Source organism: Diadema antillarum, unplaced genomic scaffold, assembly GCF_040938485.1.
Source record: "Diadema antillarum isolate AM-2024a unplaced genomic scaffold, OU_Dant_1.0 scf00000162, whole genome shotgun sequence".
NCBI classification, from domain to species: domain Eukaryota; kingdom Metazoa; phylum Echinodermata; class Echinoidea; order Diadematoida; family Diadematidae; genus Diadema; species Diadema antillarum.
This window is the reverse complement of record NW_027271051.1, coordinates 1,584,753-1,610,094: the sequence shown is the minus strand read 5'-3', so window position 1 is coordinate 1,610,094 and position 25,342 is coordinate 1,584,753. Positions and strand designations below refer to the sequence as shown.

Here is a 25,342-nt window from a genome sequence, read left to right as displayed (position 1 = left end):
AATGAGTGAAATGTAGTACACTCTCCATTTTAATCAATGGATTTTTTTTTCATTTCATCCAATCATTCAGATAGCATGACTGTTTTGGTCAAACTCCTATCTCCCCCCCCCCCCTTGATTTTTCCAACTAGACTGTACACTCTTGGTGACTTGTAGTCGCAGAAAAACATAAACATAAATCTGTGATAGAGGGCACTACCAATGGATTCATTTTCATGATAAGTCGATTTCAGTTTGTTCTGTCAAACTGTCGGTAAATTTGCAGGGATGAGAACCCAGTTATACAAGAAATTAGCTTTCTGGAAGTGATACAGTTACTGTGCATGGGTAAATGTCTGTAATGGAAAGGAAGTACCTCCACAGTGGTAGTTTCACTGAATACTCAACCTCCAGCACGGCCAGTAACAAAAACAAAAAATCTTTTTTTGTCATCATCTATCCTACTCTGCATAAATGCCTCTGTTACCATGTCACTATGAAAATACATACTGGTCAATAAGTTTTGTGAGGTGGTGACAACAACACTTAAAGGTGCATAGTCCCGGTAGTGTAGAGGGCGCTGTTGAATGAAAGTGCCGATCACCGTTAGCATCGATACGAAGATTACCGAAATTGAGCTGTCATCAAGAGTAAAGTGTGTAGGTGTTGCTAAGTAACGTTGCCTTCGTTGTCTTCTCTGTGCATCACGCAGTCTGTAGTACATGTAATGCCAGGGTGCGTGCATATGTGCTTCTTATTATGACATCACAAAAGAAGTTTACTAAAGCTGTCATCCCCTCAGCCGAATCATGAGCCGAACTGTGATCGGACCACTGACTACAGTGGGGAAGGGGGCCACAGCGTAAGCGCTAGAGGAGTCGATAGCGTAGGTCTCTATAGGAAACTTGCGCCGTGCACCTTTAAACACTCATGTGGTGCGTCATCACATTACCTGTATGAAGTCTGAGATCAGAAAAGAAAGAAAAATGCATGTAAAGCATACTATGGTAATATAACCTGAACAGTTTTGTAACTTTTATCTTTTTATTAAATATTATCCTTATAATGAAGTAAGGCAAATTATATATCCATTCAAAGCTTAACATCCGACAAATTCACGTCTGCCAAAAACCAAAAAATTATTTTCCTGTCATAATATGGCTTTTGTGATGACGCATCACACATGTTCAAAAAGTCATTCACAGTGGGAAGAACACACAAATGCCTTTCAGAGATCTGGTGAAGTTCACTTTTATTATGAAAACTGGCTTGCTCAGTGTAGTGTATGATATAACAAACAAATTAACAAATAAACATACTCAGAATGACAAAAACCTGTAAAGTTTCATATGGTCGTTTTCTATCTTGGTATAGCATACTTTAAACACAAGTCTTGCAACAAATTGCAGTTAGTGCACTCGGGTTATGATATAGTAGGAAACCACAAAGTCAAATTTCACACTTAAATTAGATTTAGTCGCAGCAGAGGGATATATGAAATATATTGAAAAAAATGGACGACACTAGATAAAAATACTGTTGTTCTGTATCACAGACAAGTGTTTGGGCACTAATTACAGATTTTCAATGTTGATACCTTAAGCCAGCAAAGATAACCAACAAAAATGATCACACTCAAATCTACCTCTTTTTGCAGATAACTCCCAACACATAAAGACAATTTCAGTGGAAAGTGCTTGTAAATGGAAAATTACTGTACTTCTATTTGTGCACATTGGCTTTGTCCTAAAAAATTCCTATCTGTGATACTTTTTTTTGTTTTGTTTTTTGTGGATGAATAAAATATTTATTTTGTAGTACAAAAAATCACTTGGCAGTTTCTTTCAAAGTGCTGTGTAACCAATCATGACTTCAGGATTCAGGTAGATCTCTAAGTATACACAGGTTTGAACATAACTTCTGACAGTCCTGTGCAAAACATTGCCAACAAGTAGCCACAAATGCTTCTAAATGTCATTAGTTTCTACACTGTTTCTTCTTTTGAACTACACTTGTACTCGTTGGATATTGCATTACACACAAAAAGCTTTACAATGATATGGAGGGTTAGACAATGGAAGAATGCTTGGCAAAAATAAACTCCAGAAAACCAACAGTGGAAGAAGATGGAGAACAGACTAAGGGTAAGCAATAATAAATTACTGTAAAATGTCTACAATGGCTCATAAGAAGATTAAACTTTACATGCAAGGCCGTTCATTATCATTCGCTGATTGAGTGCCAACATGGCATAATAATTCAATGATTTTGTTCTCCCGATACATCTTGTAGATTATGGATGCTAAAAACTGCTGCGGCCAAAATTACTTGTGGTTCTAGAATGGGAGCCTCTTGAATGAAGAACAGCATGTTTTAATCCACACTATCCTAACAAATGTACTGTTGGATTTTCTTCTTGCCACTGGAAATAATGTCACGTAAATAGATTAAACTCTACACGGCATTTATACACACTCATACTTTAACACACAGATACATAACGAGAGTAACAATGCAACATTCAGTGTCAAACTGAAGACCAACATAAAACGTTGGCAAGTGTTAAACTGCTCCTCCGGTTAATTCAACCAAACAGTATCACTCTGGCGTGTGCAGCGACATCAGCGTTTCATCACAACACCAAGTGGATGTATACTTCATGCGGAACCACGACAAAACACAAATTTCAGAGCAATCCCTCTACACTTCATAAAAAGAATCTCCTACGCATGCCAAAGGTTCATAAATTTGAGAAGAATCTTTCATTCCATCAATAACTATTCCCACTATGCTAACTTCAAGACAAGGAATCCAAACAGAGAGCCTGTTTACTACTGTACACTAACAATGATGCCTTTTATATCGTGCATATTCCATGTACATTCATATTTGCACTGATGAAAATTCTTGCTCTGAGAAGTCACAGGGAATGGAAAGGTCCACATTCTTTGCCCCAAAAATGTTTACAATGAAAAAAAAATATATATATGACTGATTGCCATTTACAACACTTACGGAAAATTTATGATTCTTGGCATACTCGATTCAGAACAGTGTTGCTTTGAATGTAACAACGCTGAATCAATCCCATGCCTTTGATGTAGGAAAGAAAACTTTACCATGCAGATCTAAAGCTTAAGATTAAATGTTCCCACATGAATGTATGAGATGATGCGAATGCCTGGGGGGTTTCATCAACGTTTGTCAGCGCTGATAACTTGAATCACCATAGCTGATAACTTGAATCACCATAGCAACAGTCAGTGACCAGAGCATCTCAGCCAATCAAAACCAAGGATTTTGCTGAAATTGTCAGCGCTGACAAACGTTGATGAAACACCCCCCCCCCGGACTTACCAGACACAGGACGGAGGAAAAATCCTGCAAAAGAAAACGTTTCTCCAGTCGGGGACCATCAATAAAATCACAAAAGTATTGTCACTGGTCCAAACTCCTCCTGAAGAATGAGTGATGTGCCCGATGTCAAAGTTTGATAACTGTCTTCACATCTTCAAAAATTCCAAAGACCACAAAGGACAAAAATTATTTAGAAATGATCAAAACAGCTGATGGTACATGTAATCTTGAAGAGCACACAACTATTTACAGATCACACTCAACATTGCAAAACAAAGGACTCGACGATACTATAACTGAAATATTCCACTTTGCATACTGTGAATTTTCAAATTACTTCTATGAAGTGTGCACAATAAATAATCTATAATTGATGTTGCCAGCATGATAAATGGTTTTGACTTTCAATTCATAATCCATGCTGTAATTTTGCAAATCATCCACTTTGTTTTTTTCTTATCCAATTACAATTTTTACAAAGTGGGCAGCACACATTCAAACTTAAAGATTTATATACCATCATGTAATCAAATAATTGACATAATCATAAAGATTCTTATGTGGGTTATATATTTTTACAATTACTACCACATGGTGATTATAACAATATTGAGTGCGCTGTACAGTATTTAGTGATTGCTGTCCAAGTTTCAGCCGCCTTGGAGTGCCCGACAAACAGAATATAATGTCCGTAGTACGATCATGACTGCGAGGCAGTGAGTAGCAAGCTCACCGAGAAGCCTTCCAAGCGTCCTACATTACTACTGATTACGAAAAGCCTTGTCCATAGAAATTTACACTGTACAACTGGTGTGGACTGCACTCTCAACACCAACGCCCTCCAGCTGAAGGGACGGCCTCGGAGCATGAGAAAATACTTTGCAACAATTCACAGGCGACCCTTTTTTCAACGCCACTTTATTAAACTGCCCATTACACTTCAGAGTCTTATCTGGATTTCTGTACCGAGACATTCGATTTTACTGGATTACATAACCATGTGAATGATGCACATTAGAGTTTATGTATTACAAGCCAATGAGATCATGGGTCACACTTTTGAATATGACTTGATAGATACAATCCTGCAGCATACAGAACAAAGGGTCATTCTCCGCATACATCTGGTCTGATTGCATAGGCACTATAATATATAACAATAAAAATAATATGAATTTATATTGCCCTAAATTCACTCTGTAGAGTGCTCAAAGCGCATACATACTATCATTACCCCGGTGTCTGGATACCTTATTTCCAACCAGCACTGACAGTGCTCACACTCTCCACTCCCTGGGGAGCATTCCAGCCAGTCGCCATTTTACAGGCGCGCACATGCTGATAAACCAACATTAATATTCTCATCTTACCGGGTACCCATTTATACTCCTGGGTGGAGAGCAGCAATGTGGATAGAGTGCCTTGCTGAAGGGCAAATGTGTTGGGCTTCGTGGGACTCAAACCCACACACCCAAACCACACCCATGTGATTCAGAAACAAGCGCCGTTACCCACTTGGCCATGACACCTCCTATATATTATCAAGTCTATCGCAACTGCTGGGTCGGTGGCTAATACCGACAATATATTTTGATGAATAATAATAAGACTGTCAGAGGAATCCTTTCTCCACTTCTTATTTGGCATGACACATTTTAAATACAAATGCCCTCGGATGATAAGGACCAACTGGACCAATGTGCAACAATTATCAAACATATCGTTGGCTGATACAATGAATTACATAGCGCACTATATAGATCAAAGCGAACATTTATTTTACCGAAGGCATTTCCTTGTTACATAGTACTATGTTTTATAGACAAATCATGTACAGATAAATATTCCTACTCTTTTGAATTTATACTCGGTGTATCAAATATTTTAGGACAAAACAGGAGGTTCTAATGCATATCTACAAATCATCAATAGATGGGAAATGTAAATTGCATATTTAACGACAACAACAACAAAAAAGAAGCCATAACAAAGGATCCTATCGCACGATGTACAAGTGCACTGGGGTCTCAAATGTAGTTTGTTTGGAAGGACACACAGAACTTTCTCTTACCACATGACTGTGACGAATAAATATAGGGTGCACGGGTTGTGGTGAATGAAGGGCTATGGAGGTTTTCTACTCTTACATGCACATACCCTGTGGACAAAACCCTGAATGCAAGAACTCTCAGCTCATCTCTATACTCAAACAATTTCCTAGTCTTGAGTACTCAGCACTGCGTCACATCATTGAGTTTGGTCCAAGGTTACAATCAACCTCTTTAACAGTCTCACATACTTGCAAATAAATCGCTTGGCAAACTCACAGTCCATTAAAGACGTATAATAGTCTTACCTCAGTCTCCTCTTTCTATCACTTTTATTTTTGAGTGGAAAATTGAGCAAAGAAAATGGGATTCCATCGGGATTCGAACCCGAGACCTCCGGATTGCTAGCCCGGTGCTCTACCGACTGAGCTATAGAAAGCCCTAGTTCAGTGTTCGTCCCAGAAACCCTAAATTCTCAATGCTTTATTTTTGATAACACTTTTAAATGCATTTCTAAGACATACAGTGGGTAATGATGGTAAAAGAAAAAGTCTCTTGCAGAGACTAAACCTGTACCTGCCAATCATATGTATTTGCCCCGCCCAGTTTCCATCACCTAGCAACAGGTCATAAAGTTCATCATGCATCTTTGTAGAACATCATCTGTAGAAATCAGTCAGAACCCACTCAAAGGAAAGAAGAGTGCCTAACAAAATGCAAACCGTAACCTAGCGCTTGGAATGACTGTCTTCCATTCTACACGCATTTACCAACTCTGCGCAGCTGGTCTCGCACCTAACAAATTAAAAACTATGCAGTAAATAGAGACTATTCAATCTGACAACACTACTTCAAAAAAACAAACAAACATTCACAGACTCCGCATTGCCACTTTGCCATCCCCTCTCCTCTACACTAACTCTGGCCCAAGTCCAGTTGAGATCTCCCATCATTCACGACCTGTCCAAAAGAAAATTGGTTCATAAGCAGAACTGAGAACCAAAAGGAAACTGTTTTATACACAAAACTTGGCCAACCCAAAGATCACTGGACAAAGATGACCATGATGACCACTGACCAATACTTCTGACATATATACCAGTAGGTAAATGAAGAGGACACAGCACTGGTTATCTCAGTTTCTTCCTCTATCACTCAATGTGTGGCAATCTCCCCTCATTCTCCTCCATCTCTTGTATGTCTAGCTGTCTATACCATATCCTCCTTTTCTTGCGCAAGGCTTGAAAACCTTGAATCTCCCACACGACATTCCCTCTCCCTCTCTCTCGCTCTTGCACTCATGTCTCACCCTCTAAATCAATTTCCATCTCCCCCTTTCCCTCTCTCACTCTGTCTGGCTGTCTGTCTGTCTGTCTGTCTGTGTGTCTCTCTCTCTCTCTGTCTATAGCACTCTCCCTCAGTCTCAAGTCAGTTGCCTGGATGTCTGTTTTTGAAGAGTTTCATTGCAAAATGGACTAAGTGCCATTTTCAAACAATTTACACTAGGTTCATCATCAGATAGAGCAAAATAAAACTTTTTCAGTGATACCTCACTTGCTACATAGCAAGGAATATTCTTGGAGTCATGATTAGAAACATCCCACATTTTACCCTTATTTGATTTGTCTCACTAGCAGCTCTCATTGCAAATATTTGAAGTCGACAGGAATGGAGTTAGCTCCTTTTGGCGATAAAACTCTTCATTCACAGAGTCCCTTGATGATGTCGGGTGGGCCTTCACATGCCATCCATGACAGACTGGTGGATGGGGGGCTTGTAGCATCGGATCTGCTCCACCGGGGGGCTCTCCCCTTCCCCTGCCCTCAGGTACTTGTTGAGGACGGCGAAGATCTGCCCGTTCAGGATCTGGTACTTCCTGATGCGGTCCACCAGTCTACCGACCGGCTGCAGAGGGGGGCGAACGTGAAAGTAGAAGAGGAACCGTCATCAAAACGGTCGTAATCTTCAGTTCGGTCTCGCAACAATAATGATGACAGTATGTAACATTGTCTTTCTTTACAGAGCAGCATTGCAGGATTTCTAAATAGACTGGGTTTATTTCCAAAAACTTTAGGTAAATTTGACGAAGTTTTAATGTCATCTCAGAATATAATACAAATCATGGCGTAGCATTACCATGAAGATGACACACTTCCATTTTAGGAAAGTTACTAACACATTACAAACAAATTTTATCAGTTCAATTATGAAGCATCCAGAAGAACTTCTAGTAATCACTTGAGCTCCTTTGACAACTGTATACCGCCAAGTGAAAATCATGTAACATTATATGCTTTTCCATTGAACCATTGTGGCAAAGTTGCAATACTGTAAAACCAGCAATTTTTGTGTGGATGACACTTTCACGAATTTCATGAGGAGCCATGATTCGTGGGAAGTAAAATGCATGCAAAAGTGTTTGTCTACACAGTGCGTTGAATGCCACAGGCGATTTGCATATAAAGTTTCATGCCGAACAGAGGCCATCCGCTTCATTTTGTGAAAGTTTCATGCTGCGAATGTTTCAGGTTTCACAGTATAGAACAGAAACAGTGTTACTGTCGATCATTCCCGGAAAATACTGGTCTCTTCACACAAGGAGCAGAAGCCAGAGCAATGAGCTCATGTACTCACAATGCCGTTGATGTCTTCACTGACGTTGTCCACCTTGTTGATCTTCAGGATGTGGTAGCTGAAGTCCAGGGCCTCAAACCTCTTCTGCTGGTCCAGGAGGGTGATTAGTGTGCACCCCGCCCAATTCAGACCCTCACCATAGCTCTCCCTACGTTGGCAAAAAGACGTACAAGAGATGTACTCAAAACAGAGTGCTCAATCAATTTACTGGCATTTTAGTCATCACTAAAAAGGACCTCAGAGCCAGAAAGACACTAATATGAGAAACTTCGAAGCTTGATTTCTCCTACTTGTCAGCTGACGATAAACATTACTCAGTGAACTTTCTATAAAATTCTACATGCGAAAAAGGCCTGAATAAAGGTTAAAGTATTTAAAAGTTTGTATGGAACAAGACACTTCAAAAGAAATTGGATCAACATTGTCGATAAACTATATTTCCTATTTTCCTCGCATGTGTAAAGTGGGAGAAGTAGAGACAATGATAACAGCAGTGGTCTTATACACCCAGGGTAGCCTCTTCAATGTAACCACTGTTCTCCCAGTGAGATTGTCATTATTTTCACCTTGTACTGCCAGATACAACATATTTATACATACAGTTCGACCTCGATTATCCGACCTCCTTTTATCCGGAAATCTCTATTATCCGAACGCGTTCACGCAGTGAAGGACTTTTTTTTTTTCATCCAAAAATTGAGAAAAAACAGTGACTTTAAACTCAATTAAAATTTCTACAAAACTCAAACAATTTACCTACAATATTCCTGACAGAACTAACATAAAGATATACTTTATTTTTGTGAAGAAGGGACTACAATTTTGTGCAGGCTAGCATAGATTACACCACCGTTGCGGGGTACACTACCAGCCTAGCTGCCAGTGCACTGGGACGGCAGCTTGGACGGCAGCTATATACATTAACATTGTGTCTCCCGTATCCGGCCAATTCGCTTATCCGGATGAGCGCCGGCCCCAACATGGCCGGATAATCGAGGTCGAACTGTATCTGAACCAAGATGGCATATCATGTGGATATTACTTCTTGTCGACGAGTGTATGTTTTCAGCAGGGACTTGAACTCAGGACCTTACATTACAAGAGTCAAGAGCCCAATACCACAAGACCACAGTGCTCCTATAAAGAGAGAAAAGAACCAATGGGGGTGTGTGTGTGTGTGTGTGTGTGTCTTACTCTGGGGTGAAGTTGTTCTCCTTGAGGGGCAGGCTGTAGACGAACTGAATGGCGCTCCAGAGGCGGTGGAACTCGGTGCACTCGTCGATGTTCATCACTCCATTAATGGGCTCTTCCCCAGACCAGACGGGGTCGTCGAGGAAGCTGCGGATGCGGGAGAGCACCACCTCAAACATGCTGAGGCCGCAGCACAGCCTCTCGCGGGTCAGGAGGTCACCTTCCCTCGTATCAGCCAGTTGCTGGAAAAGTATGTTCAAGATGATTGGAATAGGTTTTGCGAAGTGATGTGTGAGGACTAACACATTGCACAATGATGTATACAGAAGCCATTTTTGTGTGTGTGTGTGTGTGTGTGTGTGTGTGTGTGTGTGTTAAATACACAGCATATATATGCTAAGTTTCATTTAGATACCTCAGACACTTTAATGTTTATCATCCACAAAATTGATTACAGATGGGAGGACAGACGGACAGACAAAGCAAAAATATAATGCCTCAAGGGATACTGTGGCGGAGGCATTAAAAACCAGCACAGGGAAAACATGCCATGTAATACATCAGCAGTCATAAAATAGAGTATCACATATCATTTCCAATTTACCATCTTGATCTGAATGTCTAAATGTCACAAACAGAGGCTAGCTAACCACAGCTGTTCCTCCACTGTTAACACTACATTATATCCGTATCCCTTATTCTGCACAGATGCCCACTATAACTGTGTGTTATATGGTAATTCTGATATGTGAGGCACTGTGCCTTAGACAATCATGGGCACTGGCATCACACAAATGCAAGTACCTACTAGACAGGGGTACCACGGTACAATTACTGTCAAGTTACCACTGATATTATCCACACACCTACAAGAACAAATAGGGACAAATATTTGGCTATTCCAATGACATTTACAATAACTGCAACTGTGCAGCAATGTTGAGTTTTTATGTAACAGGGCCCAGATTCCATGATCTCATCTCAACTGCACTTTGCTCGTGAAGGCTACCATACAAGCTGAGGGGTCCAGGAACTTACTTCTTGTGAGCCAAGTTTCTCAATCACTGGGACGATATGAAGGGGACCAAAGTTGACCTCCAAGCGTTTGATTTTGGCCTCCAGTTTCTCACCAGCTGGAAGGAAATACACAAACCAGATCAAAAGAAAAAAATCATGTTAATACTTTTACGCTTGATGTTTTGCTGCAATAATATGGGTCTGATACATATTTATTAAACTATGTAGTTGGAACAATTATCTCAGTGGTCTCTCCTGCTGGTTGAATTATTTGTATTGATCAAATTATCTGACTTTTACACATTTCAAGGGCCTGTGTTTATCAAATCTTTTATGAAACTCTATGTACACCAACTTGACTTGGCAGCACGATCTGCTATTACCGTGGTGTCCCGCGCATATGGTGAATGCATGATATATATCATGGCGCCAGCTCATGGGATACCACACTTGTGTTATAAACAAAGTGATCCTTGGATCAGTGTATATGCAAGAAGTGATGAAGGTTGGCAGCATACACGATGGTAAAAGGTGAATGATTCTCACTACAACAGCAAATTTAGTAATGCTACAGAGCTAAGAAATATGAAGAAAACCACAAATATTATTCTAAACATAACATTAATACTTCTACGATATCCCTTACTTGAAATATGAAATGAAATAACACATAACAAACAACAAATTTGTGCACTTTTATTTTTGCACTAGTTACATGTCATGTGAAATTCACAAAAAATTTCCAACCCTTAGAAAACATCCACTTTAACAGTACCACTCCATTCTTTGAAATAAAGGGACATGTTCTGCTGAAGTTGTTTGGTACTTATCGAGTTTGAATTGTGGGGCAGAGGGGTGCCCTCTCTCTACTCACGCTTGATGTGGGGCTTGGGGATGATCTTCTGAAAGGGGGAGGCGTGCAGGAGGTCGCACACCTCCTCCACCGCCAGCGCCTGCTCGATGAGGCGGAAGAAGATAATGGTGTTGCCCACCTCCTGGAAGTTGCGGAAGAGGTTGACCTTGAGGTCGGGGTACTGGGCAATGTCCTGGAGATGCGCTGAGTAGTAGGCTACCACACCTGGTAGAAGTTTTCAAGGAGGGAGTGAGAGAATGAAGTAGACATGTACAGTGACAAACAATGAGGGCAGCAGATAGGTCTCATATTGCACATAAGGGAGCTGAACTGAGACTTCTATAACTATTTCTGATGTCACAATAGTACAACAACGATAATGTCAGAGATGACGACAACAACAAACAAGTAGTAGCTGAGAATAATGAGGTAGCCATAATGACTGAGGCATTAAGTCCGAAACAAGTCATGGCTTGTAATGTGGGGTAGAAGGCAATATATAGGAAAGTTTGAAGACGAGGCATGAAATTTATTGTGTATGAACTCTTTAAGACACTGCAACTGCTAGCAATTGCTTCCATTGCAAGGATAACAGAATACTACACTATGAGAAGCTATACAGCCTTGCTTTTAATGTAAACATCCTATAATGTGTGCAAAAAAATGTGCTCTGCATCTGATTTGAAATGAATTTGGTTCACGTGCAATTCAGACCCCTTCCCTTCACTAAAGGTAATCCAACTGAACACAAAAACATAGATGATTAAGATCTATATAGAGGTGAAATAAATGAAGAACCTGTCTGACTAGAAACACACATACAGAGTGTGTGTACCAGCAGTTCTGGAAGAGAATTATGTAGGTCATATTCACCTTTGGTGCCATACTCGTACTTTGGCAGTTTGCACTTCCGGGGCATGACCTCAATCAGCACCTTGGTGTACTGGAGAATGGTGTTCTGGAGCTGCAGGTCATAAGGTTGGTATCAATAAATTTGTATTACAGGGATTACACCCAAGCAATCACTGATAACTACAATGGCAACACCATTGCAAAGACAATGAAACAACCACTCAAAGCGCTATACATCCCCCCACCCCATCCTTTATGAGTAATACAAAGGCATATGACAAGTTGAATATGACATAAACATTATGTCAACCTCACATTCAGATCTCGTTGCAGGCTGGTACATTTCACAAGAACCCTGGACATATTGAATTCCTAAGAGTTTTCAGTGTGCTTTCTGTAGAAAAGGGCCATTTCAGATCATGGACTGCAGATAAAAAATAAAGGTCCAGAATTCATGAAACTGGTGATGTGTCAGCTGGGGTACAAACCTATAACCTCCACATGTCAAACTGGAAAGCCAGAAGATCATGGCGTTGTGTCGTAAGCGACAAAACTGTAGAAGGTGAAAGAAGGGAGGACGTGTGATCCTTGTCACTCACCAAGCCCTTGACAATCTTCAGCAGTTCCTCCATGATGACTGCGATACCCTGGTACTCCAGCAGGCGCACCATGCATCGTATGTGGGGGATGCCCACAAACGAGGTGTAGAGGCTGTTCACCCGGCTGTAGGCATTGTTCAGGGCCTAACCATGGAACAAAGACAAGTCAAAATCACACATCATGACATATGACCTTTTGTCATTAAGAATCCAGGGATTTGGTAACAGGAAGAACCATGAAAAAGGTACAGATGATATCTTGCACTGATTCTGTACCGTTCTTCAAGGTTCGCAACCTATGGATCAGTAAATGACGTTTTCATTTTCATTTTATTTTATTTCGTTGACTCTAGACTTCAAGCAAACTTGCATGACAATCTCATTAGCTGGCACACAAACACACAGCATATTCAACAGCAACAGTTAGATTCTATATGACTTACTACTAGTAGTCACAAGATCACAGGAATGTAGTATCTTATTCAAAATTCTGCACATGTCTATACAGTAAACTTCATGTGATTTGATTTTTTTTTTGACAAAAAGGTTCAGATTTTCAGCTGTTACGACTGATCATAGCTGCTATACCAATCACATTTCTCCCTATCTATAATCATCTTGCTTTTCTACAAGGCACAGAATTCCCTGCCAAAGTACCCCATACTACTGTACATCTGTACATTTAAGAACGAAAAGCATTTCTTGAAAAGTGCGCTACTGTAAGTTCGCTGCCCCCCCCCCTATCCGTCATCTTCGTCTTCTCAGATCCAGCGAATCCTCACCTTGGAGCCAAAGAGGTAGGACGCTGCAGCAGTCGGAGGCTTGTCCCTGCTTGGAGGGTCAATGAAGGACAGCTTGGTCCGTACGTACCTGCATGGCAAACAAAACACAAGTAGATCACTTTTGGCATATCAGCATCTCACATCACATCACATATTAAGACCCCTCCAAAAAGTTTGCCAAAATTCCTTCTTTTGTGAAGACAGCAACAGCTTCCCTTTTCTAGTACTCCACCCTGAATAAGTATGACCTCAGATTTGCGTTAAACATGAAAGAAAGCATGACAAATATTTTTCTCACACTGTATGGCATCGTGAACAGAATCATTTGAATGACTGCTTATCAGAAATTAACAAAAAAAAATTCATCATTTCCTTCCGTCAATATACCCCTTTTTCATATTTCATCACAAAATGGTAGTCTTTGGTCATCTCACTTTAAATACTAAGAGAATGATGTCTTTATCATGAATGTTGGTTGATATTGTGCTAGAAGTATGCAACCCCTTAAAAAAGATTGTGTGTTACAAAATCAACCTCAAGATTTGTGCTGAGCTTTTGTCTTTGACACATATTGTATTCACTCATTTAAATCCAACATTCCGTATGAAGAGAGAAAAGAAATGCAGAATCACATATTTTCGTTTTGCCGAGGTTACTTGAGGTCGGCCTACCTCTCAGTGGAGCCGTTGTAGCAGAAGTTCGGGATGAAGTCGTAGTAGAGCTCCCAGAAGACGTGGAGCGTGATGCGGCCGTAGGGCGCCATCACGTTGTGGTTGGCCTCTCGCAGCATGGAGTCAAATTCCGACATGGTCAGGAACTTGGACAGGAGGTTGTGGGTGAGTCGGTTGACCTCTATCAGCTGGTCAAGTTCCTGAGGGTCAAAAAAGAACAGAAAACATCTGGACCATTTATTCACATATTCCACTACTACCAATGTTACTGATCTTATCTCAGACGAACCAATGATTGATCGCACAGGAAGAAAAATAATTACTCACTCATAAACAGGGGTCACTCTCTTCCAATCCAGCCACACGGCATTGTCAACATTTATGTCAATACTGTTATTCAATTTTCAGCAAGTCTAAAACATTAATTTTCAATCCATTTTGCAAATTCTTTGATATCTTTATATCTTGATCTCTGCATTAGTTAATTAGAATTATGCATTTCCAAAAAGGAAGAGAGATTTCCTTTTCCATTCACCGACTTTAACCTTCTTACTCAAAAGTTTAATTACTACATGTCATATTTTTGTCTAGTGTGAGTGTCCCCTGCTGCGTAAGTTGCTCAAATTCTTCAAGAATCAAGCTTTCCATTTAAAAACTGTGTCAATTGGGGCATTGAGGTACGACAAAGAATTCTCTTGACCCTGATACAGCAGTGCCTGAGATTTACACCTTCCTAGATTGGTCATCGTGGGACAACGCACTCCATGCGCAGTGTCCCTCGCCATCCTGATGAACAATGCTGGGATGCTATACAAGTAGGGCCCTCTAGAAAAGCGGCATTAAAACTAATGAAGCCAATGCAAATTGGTGTCACATATCTGAAGTGAACATTAAAACTTTTTGTCTCGTCTTTCGACCTCCCTTTGACGTCTTGTGTAGATTTACAGCACGCGCAGTTCCACAACACTGGAACAGCCATCACTGTGGAGTGACTTACCACGATGGACGTGAAGTCGCTGCTCTCGAAGCGCGCAATGGCAAGATCCAGGCTGCGCTGCAGGGAAGTCCGGACGCGCTGCGAGATGAGTCGGTTGAGGTCGATCGATCGGCCCAGCAGCTACAGGAGGAGAGTGAAGGCAAGATATTCACACACTTATTTATGTAACAAAACATTGGTCACTTCTCTACCATGTATTGGTACTCCCCATAAGGCCACATGTGGGTCTGAGGGGTTATCAGCTCTTTCTCAGTGCAACAATACAACATTCATAGTATAGATATACGTCTGATATCAAAAGTTATGAGAATTTGATGCTCACGTTACACATGCATGTAAACACCCAAAAATGTGCCGAAACAAACTTTTGCTTTTCATGTAATGTGTGCTTCTTTACAAGTATGCATGTCCAAACATCAGCTAAATTGCCATCGACAATATTGTAACCTTTACATTTACAAGATGTGAGGCGAATATTTGAGTTATCGGTATGACAAGCATAAATATTGTTAAAACATCATGAACGCATAACAACAAGTGCCATTTTGGTCTCGCACTAACAGGTTCCAATCCAATTTGATTATACTCTACGTGTATCAAGAAGAAACCCCGAATACAACATTCATCTGAGAAAGCAATGCACATCTGGAGAAAAGACTGTGAGGGGCGTCACATAAAAAAAAAAAAAATAATCAAACATCAAGGGCTCAATCTCCAACATGCTTTGTTCGGTGATTGGCATGTCCACTGGACTGCTTCTTCGATGACTGACAGGCATGTTGTTAGCCTGAGTGGGCCGTCTAGCTTACAACTAGGTCAAGTGTGCAGGATTTTTAACTTAATGCTAATGAAAAAGCACAGCGAGTTTCAGCTATTCGTGCCTGTGCAAATGAAGGGTTTAAGGAAGCATGACTTCACCCCTCTGGATAATATCTTTCTTTCATTTATCCTATGCCCTGTCCGCCTTGGACTACTGTAACATAACAATGTCGGAATTTTGGAGCTTGGGTATTTGTTCCATGTTCATCGTATCACTGCCGGCAACCATGGACAGCCTGGTGGTAGTGTCGCTGCCTGGAAAGCAGTAGATGACAGGTTCGAGTCCCACTGGTTTCTTTTTTCCGACTGTTTGTTAATTTCCAGATCAGCAGTTGCGATCTTAACAAATTTTCATTTGTAGAGGGAGACAAACTGAAGAAACTCAACCCTGAGCCTTCACCCCTCTGAATAAGATCTTTCTTTCATTCATGACTGACCTCAATCTTTCATATAAAGTGGTGCATTCACCATCATGTGTTCATAGATTGCAAGCAAATGAAACCAACTTTGCACACCCTCCGCTATGTCAGGCATGTGAATTTGGTATCCAAAAGATTAAGAGAAAAGTGTCAAAACAACCCCTCTTCTCACCTGTAGATGCCTCTGTCTGAGAAGTGTCTCGTAGCGGTTTGGTGGTGGGTACGGTATATGGATCCCAAAGTTCTGGCACTCCGTCCTGAATCGCTTGTCCAGAAGAATGCTGTGTGAAAAGAAAGAAGAGAAAGGGCAGACGCTGGATGAATGATAGCTTCACGATCAATCCTCATTGCTACACCACCTATCACCTCATTCGGGGGGTCACAGTATATGCATCTAATGTGACATCACTACAAGACCTCTGCTGATTGTCGTATGACAAATCTCAGTATCTTTCTCCATTCTCTTAATTTATTACTCATTTTGACTCTCTGTTATGTACAAAACTTTTGAGACTTACCTTTGGGGCAAAGAAGAAAAGAGAAAGGAAATCACACAAATAGTGAACGATGTGACAATTTTGAAGACTACACTATTCAACATTCTGTGATAAATTAGCCAGTTCAAAGTTACATTCTGCCCATGAGCAGATCAAGGGTCATCTGAGGAAAAACGACATGAGACAGAGTTGTAATGATTATTGTCATGGACAGCATCCTGAACAGTCTCTTTTTGATATGTTGCAGTGAAATAACATTTCTGAACGTTCAAGGGAGCTTGTTAATATGAAAGCAAGTTGGATAACATAAGAGGGAGATATCGGGCTTTTCGACTGTTTTGTTTAGATGGTTTCAAATTTTGGGTCACTTGAACCATTGCTAACTGGGAACTGGCCTATTGGAGCAACACATTGTGTTTCAATCGACAATGAAAATGACATACAGCAAGAATCAAGAATAAACACCAGGCATTACAAACATAAGAAAGAGTCTTAATACTGTAAAACGAGAAATGTTCGCGTGCATTTTAATTTCGCGAATTTCGCGAGAGCCAAGATTCACGAAATTAAAATGCACGCGAAATTTCTTATCTACATTATATGCATTGAACGCAAGAGGCAATTCGCGAAAATTTCTTGCCGCGAAAAAGGCCGTCAGCTCCAATTCGCGAAAATTTCGAGCCGCGAATATATCATGTTTTACAGTATGCTGTGAATTCGGAATGATACGGAGAGGAATAGATACAGCAGTTTGTCTCCCCTCACCTTGCTGCCAGAGCCTTGTAATATGCAAAGATCTGTTCACTGAGTTTGTAGACCAACTGATCAAAGCACAAGTTCACCTAGATGGATAAGGAAGAGAACACGGGATAAGCCAAAAAAGTCTTCTATTTCCACTTCAGCAGTGTAAATATCTCTGTCAGGGAGTATCACACAACTAATTTACTGCATAGAGAATCAACCTTTTTTTTTTTTTTTATAACTTTATATGGAAATTAGATAAATCTCATGTAATGAATGAAAATTCTTTGTAGTGTTTACACAAGAAAAAGAGCAAATGTATGACAAAGAAAATATCAGACTGGCAAAGTGAAAAATATGGAGCAGTAATTTTCTTTACTGGAAACCTAGCAAATCAATTTTGGGCAGTTGACATCAGTGTACCCGAGTGGTATACAATTGCTGTCTTTATTGTATTCTTCAATATGACTTGGAATTGCATATCATGGGAATTTTCCTTACGACATATCATATCTCAAGCATTGGTAGCTGTCACCTTCATCCACTAAAAACATACACTGATAGGGTGATTACTACTTAGAGCCAGACATAGCACAGTCTCACTTTTGGAGGCGAGTGGCCAAAATTTGCCCTGGCTGATTGATGGTGGAAAGTCTCACACAGTCTCAATCATAACTACAACTGTACCAAGATTAAAGACAAAGCCCTCTCAAACCATGGACTCTGAACAATACAAACACAAATATATGTATGTGGGACATCACACAAGACTTCAACAAAACACTTTGTTAGTAATTCCAGTATCAAAGCTTTGGTCAATTAATGCTTTTCCTAGTCTTTAACAGTGGGACATACATGTATTTATGAATATTTTGGTATTTTCTGTTATTGTTCAACTTCTTTTGGATTTATTTCATCGTTGTTGTTCTGATCAGATAGACATAAGCTTTATGACTTGCTCACCTCTGCTTCAATCTCATCATACAAGAACTGCTTCTTGAACTGGGTCAGGGCATACTGGGCACTGTCACTGTACAGGTCCAACGGGTACAAGATGTACCTACAGAGGGAACAAACAGAGTCTAGGAATGAAGACTAATCACAAGCAATGACACACCCACCCTTCAAGTCTTGCAGGGCACCCACTCTTTTGGGTTAAAAACAATCATATATACATGTACCAAGTATATTCCTCAAAACTTGGAAGACAGTGCTTACTTCACTTGCATCAGTCAAACAGTACCTGGTAGGTCATGAATTTTTCGTTATGGTCTGAACACCCATTTGACTCTTTGGAAAGATTTCTTTTTCTTCCATAAATGACAATGTTTATTCCGTGTCGGCTGCATAAAGCATGTACATGACTACGAAATCACAGCATTAATGTATTCATTTCAAAGGCAATAGCAGAAAAACAAAGCAAAACAAAAACAGAAACATTCTGAGCTGCACTGCACAGCATATCATCATTAGGGAGACACCCCCCCCCCCCCCCAAAAAAAAAAGTCAAAGTGAAATATACTGTAGCTGGTAACACAACATTTGCTCTTCTGCCAGTTGCTCCGGACTTATTTTCTTCACAGACTTAAGTAGAGTTAGGTTGGGGTTGTGACAGGGTTTTGCATTTACTGTATACACCATATATTTCGCGAGTCTAAAATTTCGCGAATCGGGAATTCCTGACAATTTCGCGAGTGGTTAAATTTCCGCTCGTGGAGACCTGTACTGGAACGGAGAAGTGTACACGCGTATGTTGTACATTCACATCGGGATCAGAGTCAATATTTTCATGTGTCTTTAATTTCACGAATAGCACCTGACTCGCGAAATTCGCGAAAATATAAACCTCGCGAAATATTCGGCGTATACAGTAGTTTGATGTGAGGATTAGTATTAGGATTAGGGTTATGTTTGTGGGTAGAGTTCATGCTTGGCTTAGTGTGCAGATATTTCATGGGAACAATTGTTGCAGAAGCAAATGCTATGGAACCACTGTAGCTATACCTAAATGAGAACCAACTGTCCAATGTACTCTAGCAAACAAGATTGAAATTTGCACTGTTTTACTAACAGGAGTTGAAGGAGATAGGTTTAGTACATTTCTCGGACCAAGTTTCATTTGGATGGCATACATTTTTCAGAGTGTCCTGACACTGAAAAAAAAAATGATAACAGGGGATTTCTTGGTCTCTTCACAGAAGGAAAGATATGACTGCCTCTGTCATAAGAGGCAGAGAAGCTTCTTACTCCATCATGGAGGGTTCTTTGGTCTCCAGGATGTGATCAGTGAGGATCCAGGGCATCGACATCTCAATGGGAAACTGGGTCAAGCATAGAGAAGAAATGAGATCAGACACTTAGAATACTCAATTTCTCAGATACTACCTATTCTCACATTACCGTTTTTTGTCGGGGACCAATGTGATATTTACGACGGGCTTATCACTGAAATCTGAGTGACGTTCAACTGTAAATCTACACTTGACGGCCACAGAAACTGAAAGACACTATCAAATCCAAACTTAATTGAATTTTAAAACTTGCTTGTAAGGGTTTGACAAAAGTATTCTGATGAATTGTCTCTTCACCATGCAAGGAAGCGTTTTAGAGGACATGAGATCACAAGAGTTCGCTGATCTGTGTTTTACTTCAAAGTCACTCACAAGGCAGCAAATACCAAAAGAGAGTTATGACTACACATCATGTAGATCTCTACAAGAAATTCTGAGAGTCAATTTGGATATGAATAGCTGACTTACTACATTTTTTTTCTGTAAAAAAAAAAAAGAAGCCACATGAATCCCACATACTAACATACATGTTGGTAACTACTCTACACACAAGACATCCTGGGTACCTTTCTTGATTTGGAGAAAACTTTGACGGCCTACACACATGATGCATAACATGATGTCTTGCACAACTTTACATTACGCTCAGCATGTGTGGCAATAGTATGTTTTGTTAATTCCTATATTCCCGATTCCAACTTTGTTTGACGGGGAAGTCATGACGGCAAATTTTGTTGTGACATTGTGACACCATCAAGACTGGAACCACATTTAATGTTTGTGAAAATCGAATGAATGTGATAAGTTTACCTGAATGCGTTCTCCCATCGTCATCTCCAGGAAGAATTCTCTGTACCACAGCTGAGACAAGTCACAGCACTGCTGTAACGTTTCTGTACAGAGCAAAGATAAAAACACAAGAACATGTGACTAGATGCAATGCAATAGAAATTTTACCACCTGCCTGGCATCATGCTGATATGTAGTACAGTGGAACCTCGTTATGAGGAAGGTAGTATATGCACTAAAACCTTCTTGTAATAATATGATTTTGCAGGTCCAAACTTTGTTATATTTCTTTGTGTTTGTACCAAGATATAGTGAGAAACCTGATGTAACAAGGTAATTGTCCTGAATTTTAGATCCTCGTAATGAGGTTCCCCTATACATATCACAAGAGCTGGATATGACCCTAATGGTTTTAACTGAAGGTGCTTTCATTCATTCAAATAATTTTGTTCACATTCGTTAAACTATTCAATTCCAAGTATTTCTAGAGAGCAAGAGCGAAATTCCATTACAGCAATGTGGTGCACGTTAAGAGCATCTTGATGATATTTAGCACTTTGGATCTACCTGGTTAAAAGCATTTCCAGAGCAAGGCAGTCAATGTCTGCAAATCACTTCATACGTTCCTCAAAAATTAGGAGGAATTTATCATTTAGAGCATGGATGGAGAGACACAAAAAGTTTGAAAACTCAAAGAGGCCTCCTAACATGGATAAGGAAGAAACATGAACTCACAAAAGAGTGCTCAAACAGCTCATGCAATACAAATAGGTTACATGCTCTACAGTTTTTCAACAAAATGACCAAACGAAAAATAAGAGTGAATTTATGAATTTCTCCTCTGTCGCCCTCACCTCCACCCCCCCCCCCCCCCACACACACACACATATATGACAAGGTTGTCTCAAGTTCTTGAGAGGGAGGGCTCACCTGAGAAGTTGAGCATGCAGGTGAAGAAGTAGGTGCGTTTGTGGAACTTCTCCAGGGGCTCGACCGTGGAGATACTCTCCAGCTCCTTGCGCAGCGTCTTCCTCCCCGTCCCGCCCTTGTCGGCCGTCAGCGACTCCAACATGGTTCGCATCATGTAGAGCTGAGGACAAAATCATCGCATACAGACCCAGACTTTGATTTTAAGGTGCGAGCACAAAAGGATTACTTGTGTGTATGGATGTTTCCTTGACGGCCTCTAAGGCTGACCCACAACAGATTGGTTTTAAACCATACTTTAAGTGTAGTAATTCCTGTTCCTTTCTCAGTTTCTTTAGTTGCTATGTGAAGAATACTCTCATGGTGCTTGGAACATGTAGAGGTAGATTTGGTGCAAAGTTAGGAATCATCATTATTTCGATTAATTTATTATCATCATCATTATCATCATTATCATCATCATCATCATCATCATCATCACTGTCATCATCGTCATCATCATATTCACTGTCACCATCACTTCCATCATCATCATCGTCATCATCGTCGTCATTGTCATCATCATCATCATCATCATCATCACTTTAATTACCATTATCATCATTGCTGTCATCACCATTATCATTTGTGTCATTTTCTTTATCATTTGTGTCATTTTCTTTATCATGTTCATGGTTATCATCATCATCGTTAGTGTCAGTTAGTGTCATTATCGCTATCATATCTTCATCGTTGTCAGCATCATCATCTTCATCTCTATTCAATCTATTACCATACCTGGGTGCTGGAGGGTCCAACTGTTCTCCTGGGCACCTCGAAGGAGAAGCCATTCTTGGGGTCCTTCTCCCCCTTTAGGGCAGGGTCATCGGGCTCCATTCCCCTCAGCCAATCAGCACAGGTCTCACGGACAGCCCTTATGATGCTGCAAAGTGGGGAGACACAGAAAAGAGTTGGTACTCTATCATTCTTTTTCAACGAGAACAGATCCAAAACACTTACATCCAAGCTTTTCATTCCTTTCCTAGTCACATTCACAATGTTTTGTTGTTGTTTTTCTTTCAAAGGAAATTGTTGAAGAAACATTTCCAACTAAATAAGATGATGGACCTCTACAGCATTTTCAAACACGACAAATAAGCACCACTAAAACTATCAAGGTTAATCTCTGTGACTTGCCATTTGCATTATGCCATATGCAACGATTCAAACACTCAGTGGATATTTGGATAAGCAGAGCATCTCTAGAGTTTTGTATTCATTTACAAGAAGCCTATCAAATGTTTTGTGATAATTTTGTGGCACTCATTCATTCAGTCATTCACAAAAATTAGTTGGCTTCAAGGTGAAGAAATAACCCTGTAAAATATCCTGGTTGCTGCCAAGAAGCACCCCAAGCTCTCCCTCATTTACATTTCAGTGTGTGTACATTGTACATGTGAAGGCCCAAACCAAAAGCAAGCCATCTGCGCCTAATCCGTGTGTGGTTTCAGATGATTCAATTGTAATGCAGTGTAACTAATCTTACATACAGTTTTATTTAACTGAAATATGAGCCCATCATTCATGTGGCCAATGCATATACATTGCTTCAAAAGGCAGTCTTCTCGTTACAATAATCATTGTCTCTTTGTAAGATCATAGTCTCGCTTCCAGACATCACACCTGACGACCAGTGTCTTCTTTTTCTTGGTGGCCACCCGCAGCGGCTCCCTCAGCATCAGCTGCACAAAGTCCTGCATTTCGGCGTACACCGTCCGGAGGATGGCCTCGGAGAAGACGCTCTCCATCCGGTTCATCAGCACCTGGAGACCCTTGATCATGGCGATGACTTCGATCAGCGCAAACTTCTCCTGGCTGGTGTAGTTGTACCGCGTGGCCTGCACGATGAGATGGGGCATTCAGGCATTAAATCCAAAACAAGCATACATTGTGGGGCAAAAGCCAGTTAATGTTCTACCTACCCACTACTGAATGGGAAGGGCACTTCAGGAGTAAAAGTTGTGTACTATGATCAATTATACAAAATCATGAAATTCTTTTATTGATTTGTTTTCATTACAAGTGATTAACAAATTTATGTTGATGTAGGGCAATTTGTTAATTAGTTGCGATCAAATTATATTACATGTGTGTGATCAAAATACTACAAAACAACTCACTTTCCTGGCAAATCTCATCAGCCAGATAAGTTGTCTGATAGACCTTTTCGATGCATTGCAAGCAAAGTCCAAACGGTGGAAGATGAATTTTGAGCCCTTCTGAGAACTATGTTTTGAATTCTATATCCCAACATAAACTAACTCTGCTACAAAATGTTTCAGAAATCAACTTGCTCGTATGAGAATATGGGAAACCTCATAAATTTGGGTGAATCTTTTAACAAAATAAAGTTGAAACCTGGTAGATGAATCATCTCGGGCCACTCACCCTCTCGTATTCCTCTGCTTCTTGTGCTTTGATATCCCTTGTGTCGGCTGGGTGAAAGAGTTTCCACGAAAACTGGTGGGAATAAAACACACACACACATACACATGAAATCATGACATGCTGGAAATATCATTTACGGTAATTTGATTATGGATTGTAACTGGAAAATCATCATATCCATATATCTGCAAAATCATTAAATTCAATCCAAACGTTGTATACTGAAGTATTAAAAAAAACAAACACCATGATAAAGATTGAAGCCATGATCACAGATCATAATAGTAGGATATCCTTGATAAAAAAAGGGGATCCCTACGTCAATATGACCGGAAAAATCATATTAATTCTGATTTTACAAACATCAAAGGCATACAGATTCAATATAAATTCAATCAAGCACAAATAATCTCATATACCAGCATCACTAAACACATACTGTGAAAGTGGAATTTTTCGAGGTGTTGAATTTTTCGCGCGTTTCACACAACCAGAAACTAGCACAAAAAAAAAGAAGCACATGAATATTCATGCTTGCCATACATGTTCCATCAGTTGATGTCTTGATTTCGCAGAATTGAAAACACGCAAAACTCATTTTGCCCAGGTGAGCGCGAAAAATTACTCGCACAAAAATATCCACTTTTACAGTATGTGTTTCATACCATCTCATTTACAACATTACAACAATTGTATCATTCTTTTCTTTCTCATTGCAAAACTGCCATTTTGCACTAAAAGTTTGCAAATACAATCCTTCTCCCTCCATACACACACACACACACACATACATACACACACACACACACACAGTTGATACATATTACAGCAATATGTGTCTGCAAAGGCCTTAGGATTACTTAATCAAAACTGAATTAACCCTATTCTAACTGGGCTATTTGAGACCAAGTTTTTACTGAGGGGGGGGGTCAATTTGATCCCCCCTTCAGATCTCGGCCGCCGATCGCGCGATCGCCGCGAAATTTTGCGTGAAGATAGAGCTGGATGTCAACTACAAGATTACATGGTCATACAATAGAATTTTATAATAGATTAATTATGCAAATTTGTGCATGAAATCATATTTTCACCTATAACTCCATTAAAAAGACGGGAGGATTGCTAAATTTTTGAGTCAGAATTCCTCAAGACACATCAAACAATTTTCGTGTAAAAAAATAGCACAATCGAAATCAATTTCTTTTGTTTTTTATTGTTTTGTTAATTTCTTATGTATTCTACTGTTTTTTCGACCTTTTGTTTTCTATTGTTTTTTTGCCAAAATTTGTTGCAGGCACTTTTTCAGGCTTATCTACACTAGAATTGATTAATTTCAATGGTTAAAAGTTGAAATCATCTAATTTATATCAATTTAACCAAAAAACATAATTTGCGTTGGATTTGCACACCATATCATAAATTTGAGCTGTTTTTTGGTTGACATGCATATGC

At 40.0% G+C, this 25,342-nt stretch overlaps 1 protein-coding gene across 1 annotated transcript in view; it reads right to left on the bottom strand.

Moving 5' to 3' along the window:
* Positions 1 to 7,003: 7,003 nt before the first annotated feature.
* The window catches only part of LOC139722280 (cytoplasmic FMR1-interacting protein 2-like), a 44,763-nt gene continuing 26,424 nt past the window's right edge, over positions 7,004 to 25,342 (bottom strand). Inside the window, exons 9-27 of the mRNA XM_071633591.1 lie at positions 23,891 to 23,962; positions 23,126 to 23,340; positions 22,241 to 22,385; positions 21,467 to 21,626; positions 20,558 to 20,640; positions 19,704 to 19,777; positions 18,420 to 18,516; positions 17,481 to 17,557; positions 16,391 to 16,499; positions 14,981 to 15,100; positions 13,984 to 14,183; positions 13,313 to 13,400; positions 12,531 to 12,674; positions 11,953 to 12,043; positions 11,101 to 11,304; positions 10,248 to 10,342; positions 9,213 to 9,451; positions 8,019 to 8,166; positions 7,004 to 7,289 (exon numbers count right to left, since the gene is read on the bottom strand). Of these exons, the coding sequence (XP_071489692.1) occupies positions 7,122 to 7,289; positions 8,019 to 8,166; positions 9,213 to 9,451; positions 10,248 to 10,342; positions 11,101 to 11,304; positions 11,953 to 12,043; positions 12,531 to 12,674; positions 13,313 to 13,400; positions 13,984 to 14,183; positions 14,981 to 15,100; positions 16,391 to 16,499; positions 17,481 to 17,557; positions 18,420 to 18,516; positions 19,704 to 19,777; positions 20,558 to 20,640; positions 21,467 to 21,626; positions 22,241 to 22,385; positions 23,126 to 23,340; positions 23,891 to 23,962 (2,529 nt within the window). The 3' untranslated portion in view covers positions 7,004 to 7,121. The remainder of the gene's footprint in view (positions 7,290 to 8,018; positions 8,167 to 9,212; positions 9,452 to 10,247; positions 10,343 to 11,100; positions 11,305 to 11,952; positions 12,044 to 12,530; positions 12,675 to 13,312; positions 13,401 to 13,983; positions 14,184 to 14,980; positions 15,101 to 16,390; positions 16,500 to 17,480; positions 17,558 to 18,419; positions 18,517 to 19,703; positions 19,778 to 20,557; positions 20,641 to 21,466; positions 21,627 to 22,240; positions 22,386 to 23,125; positions 23,341 to 23,890; positions 23,963 to 25,342) is intronic.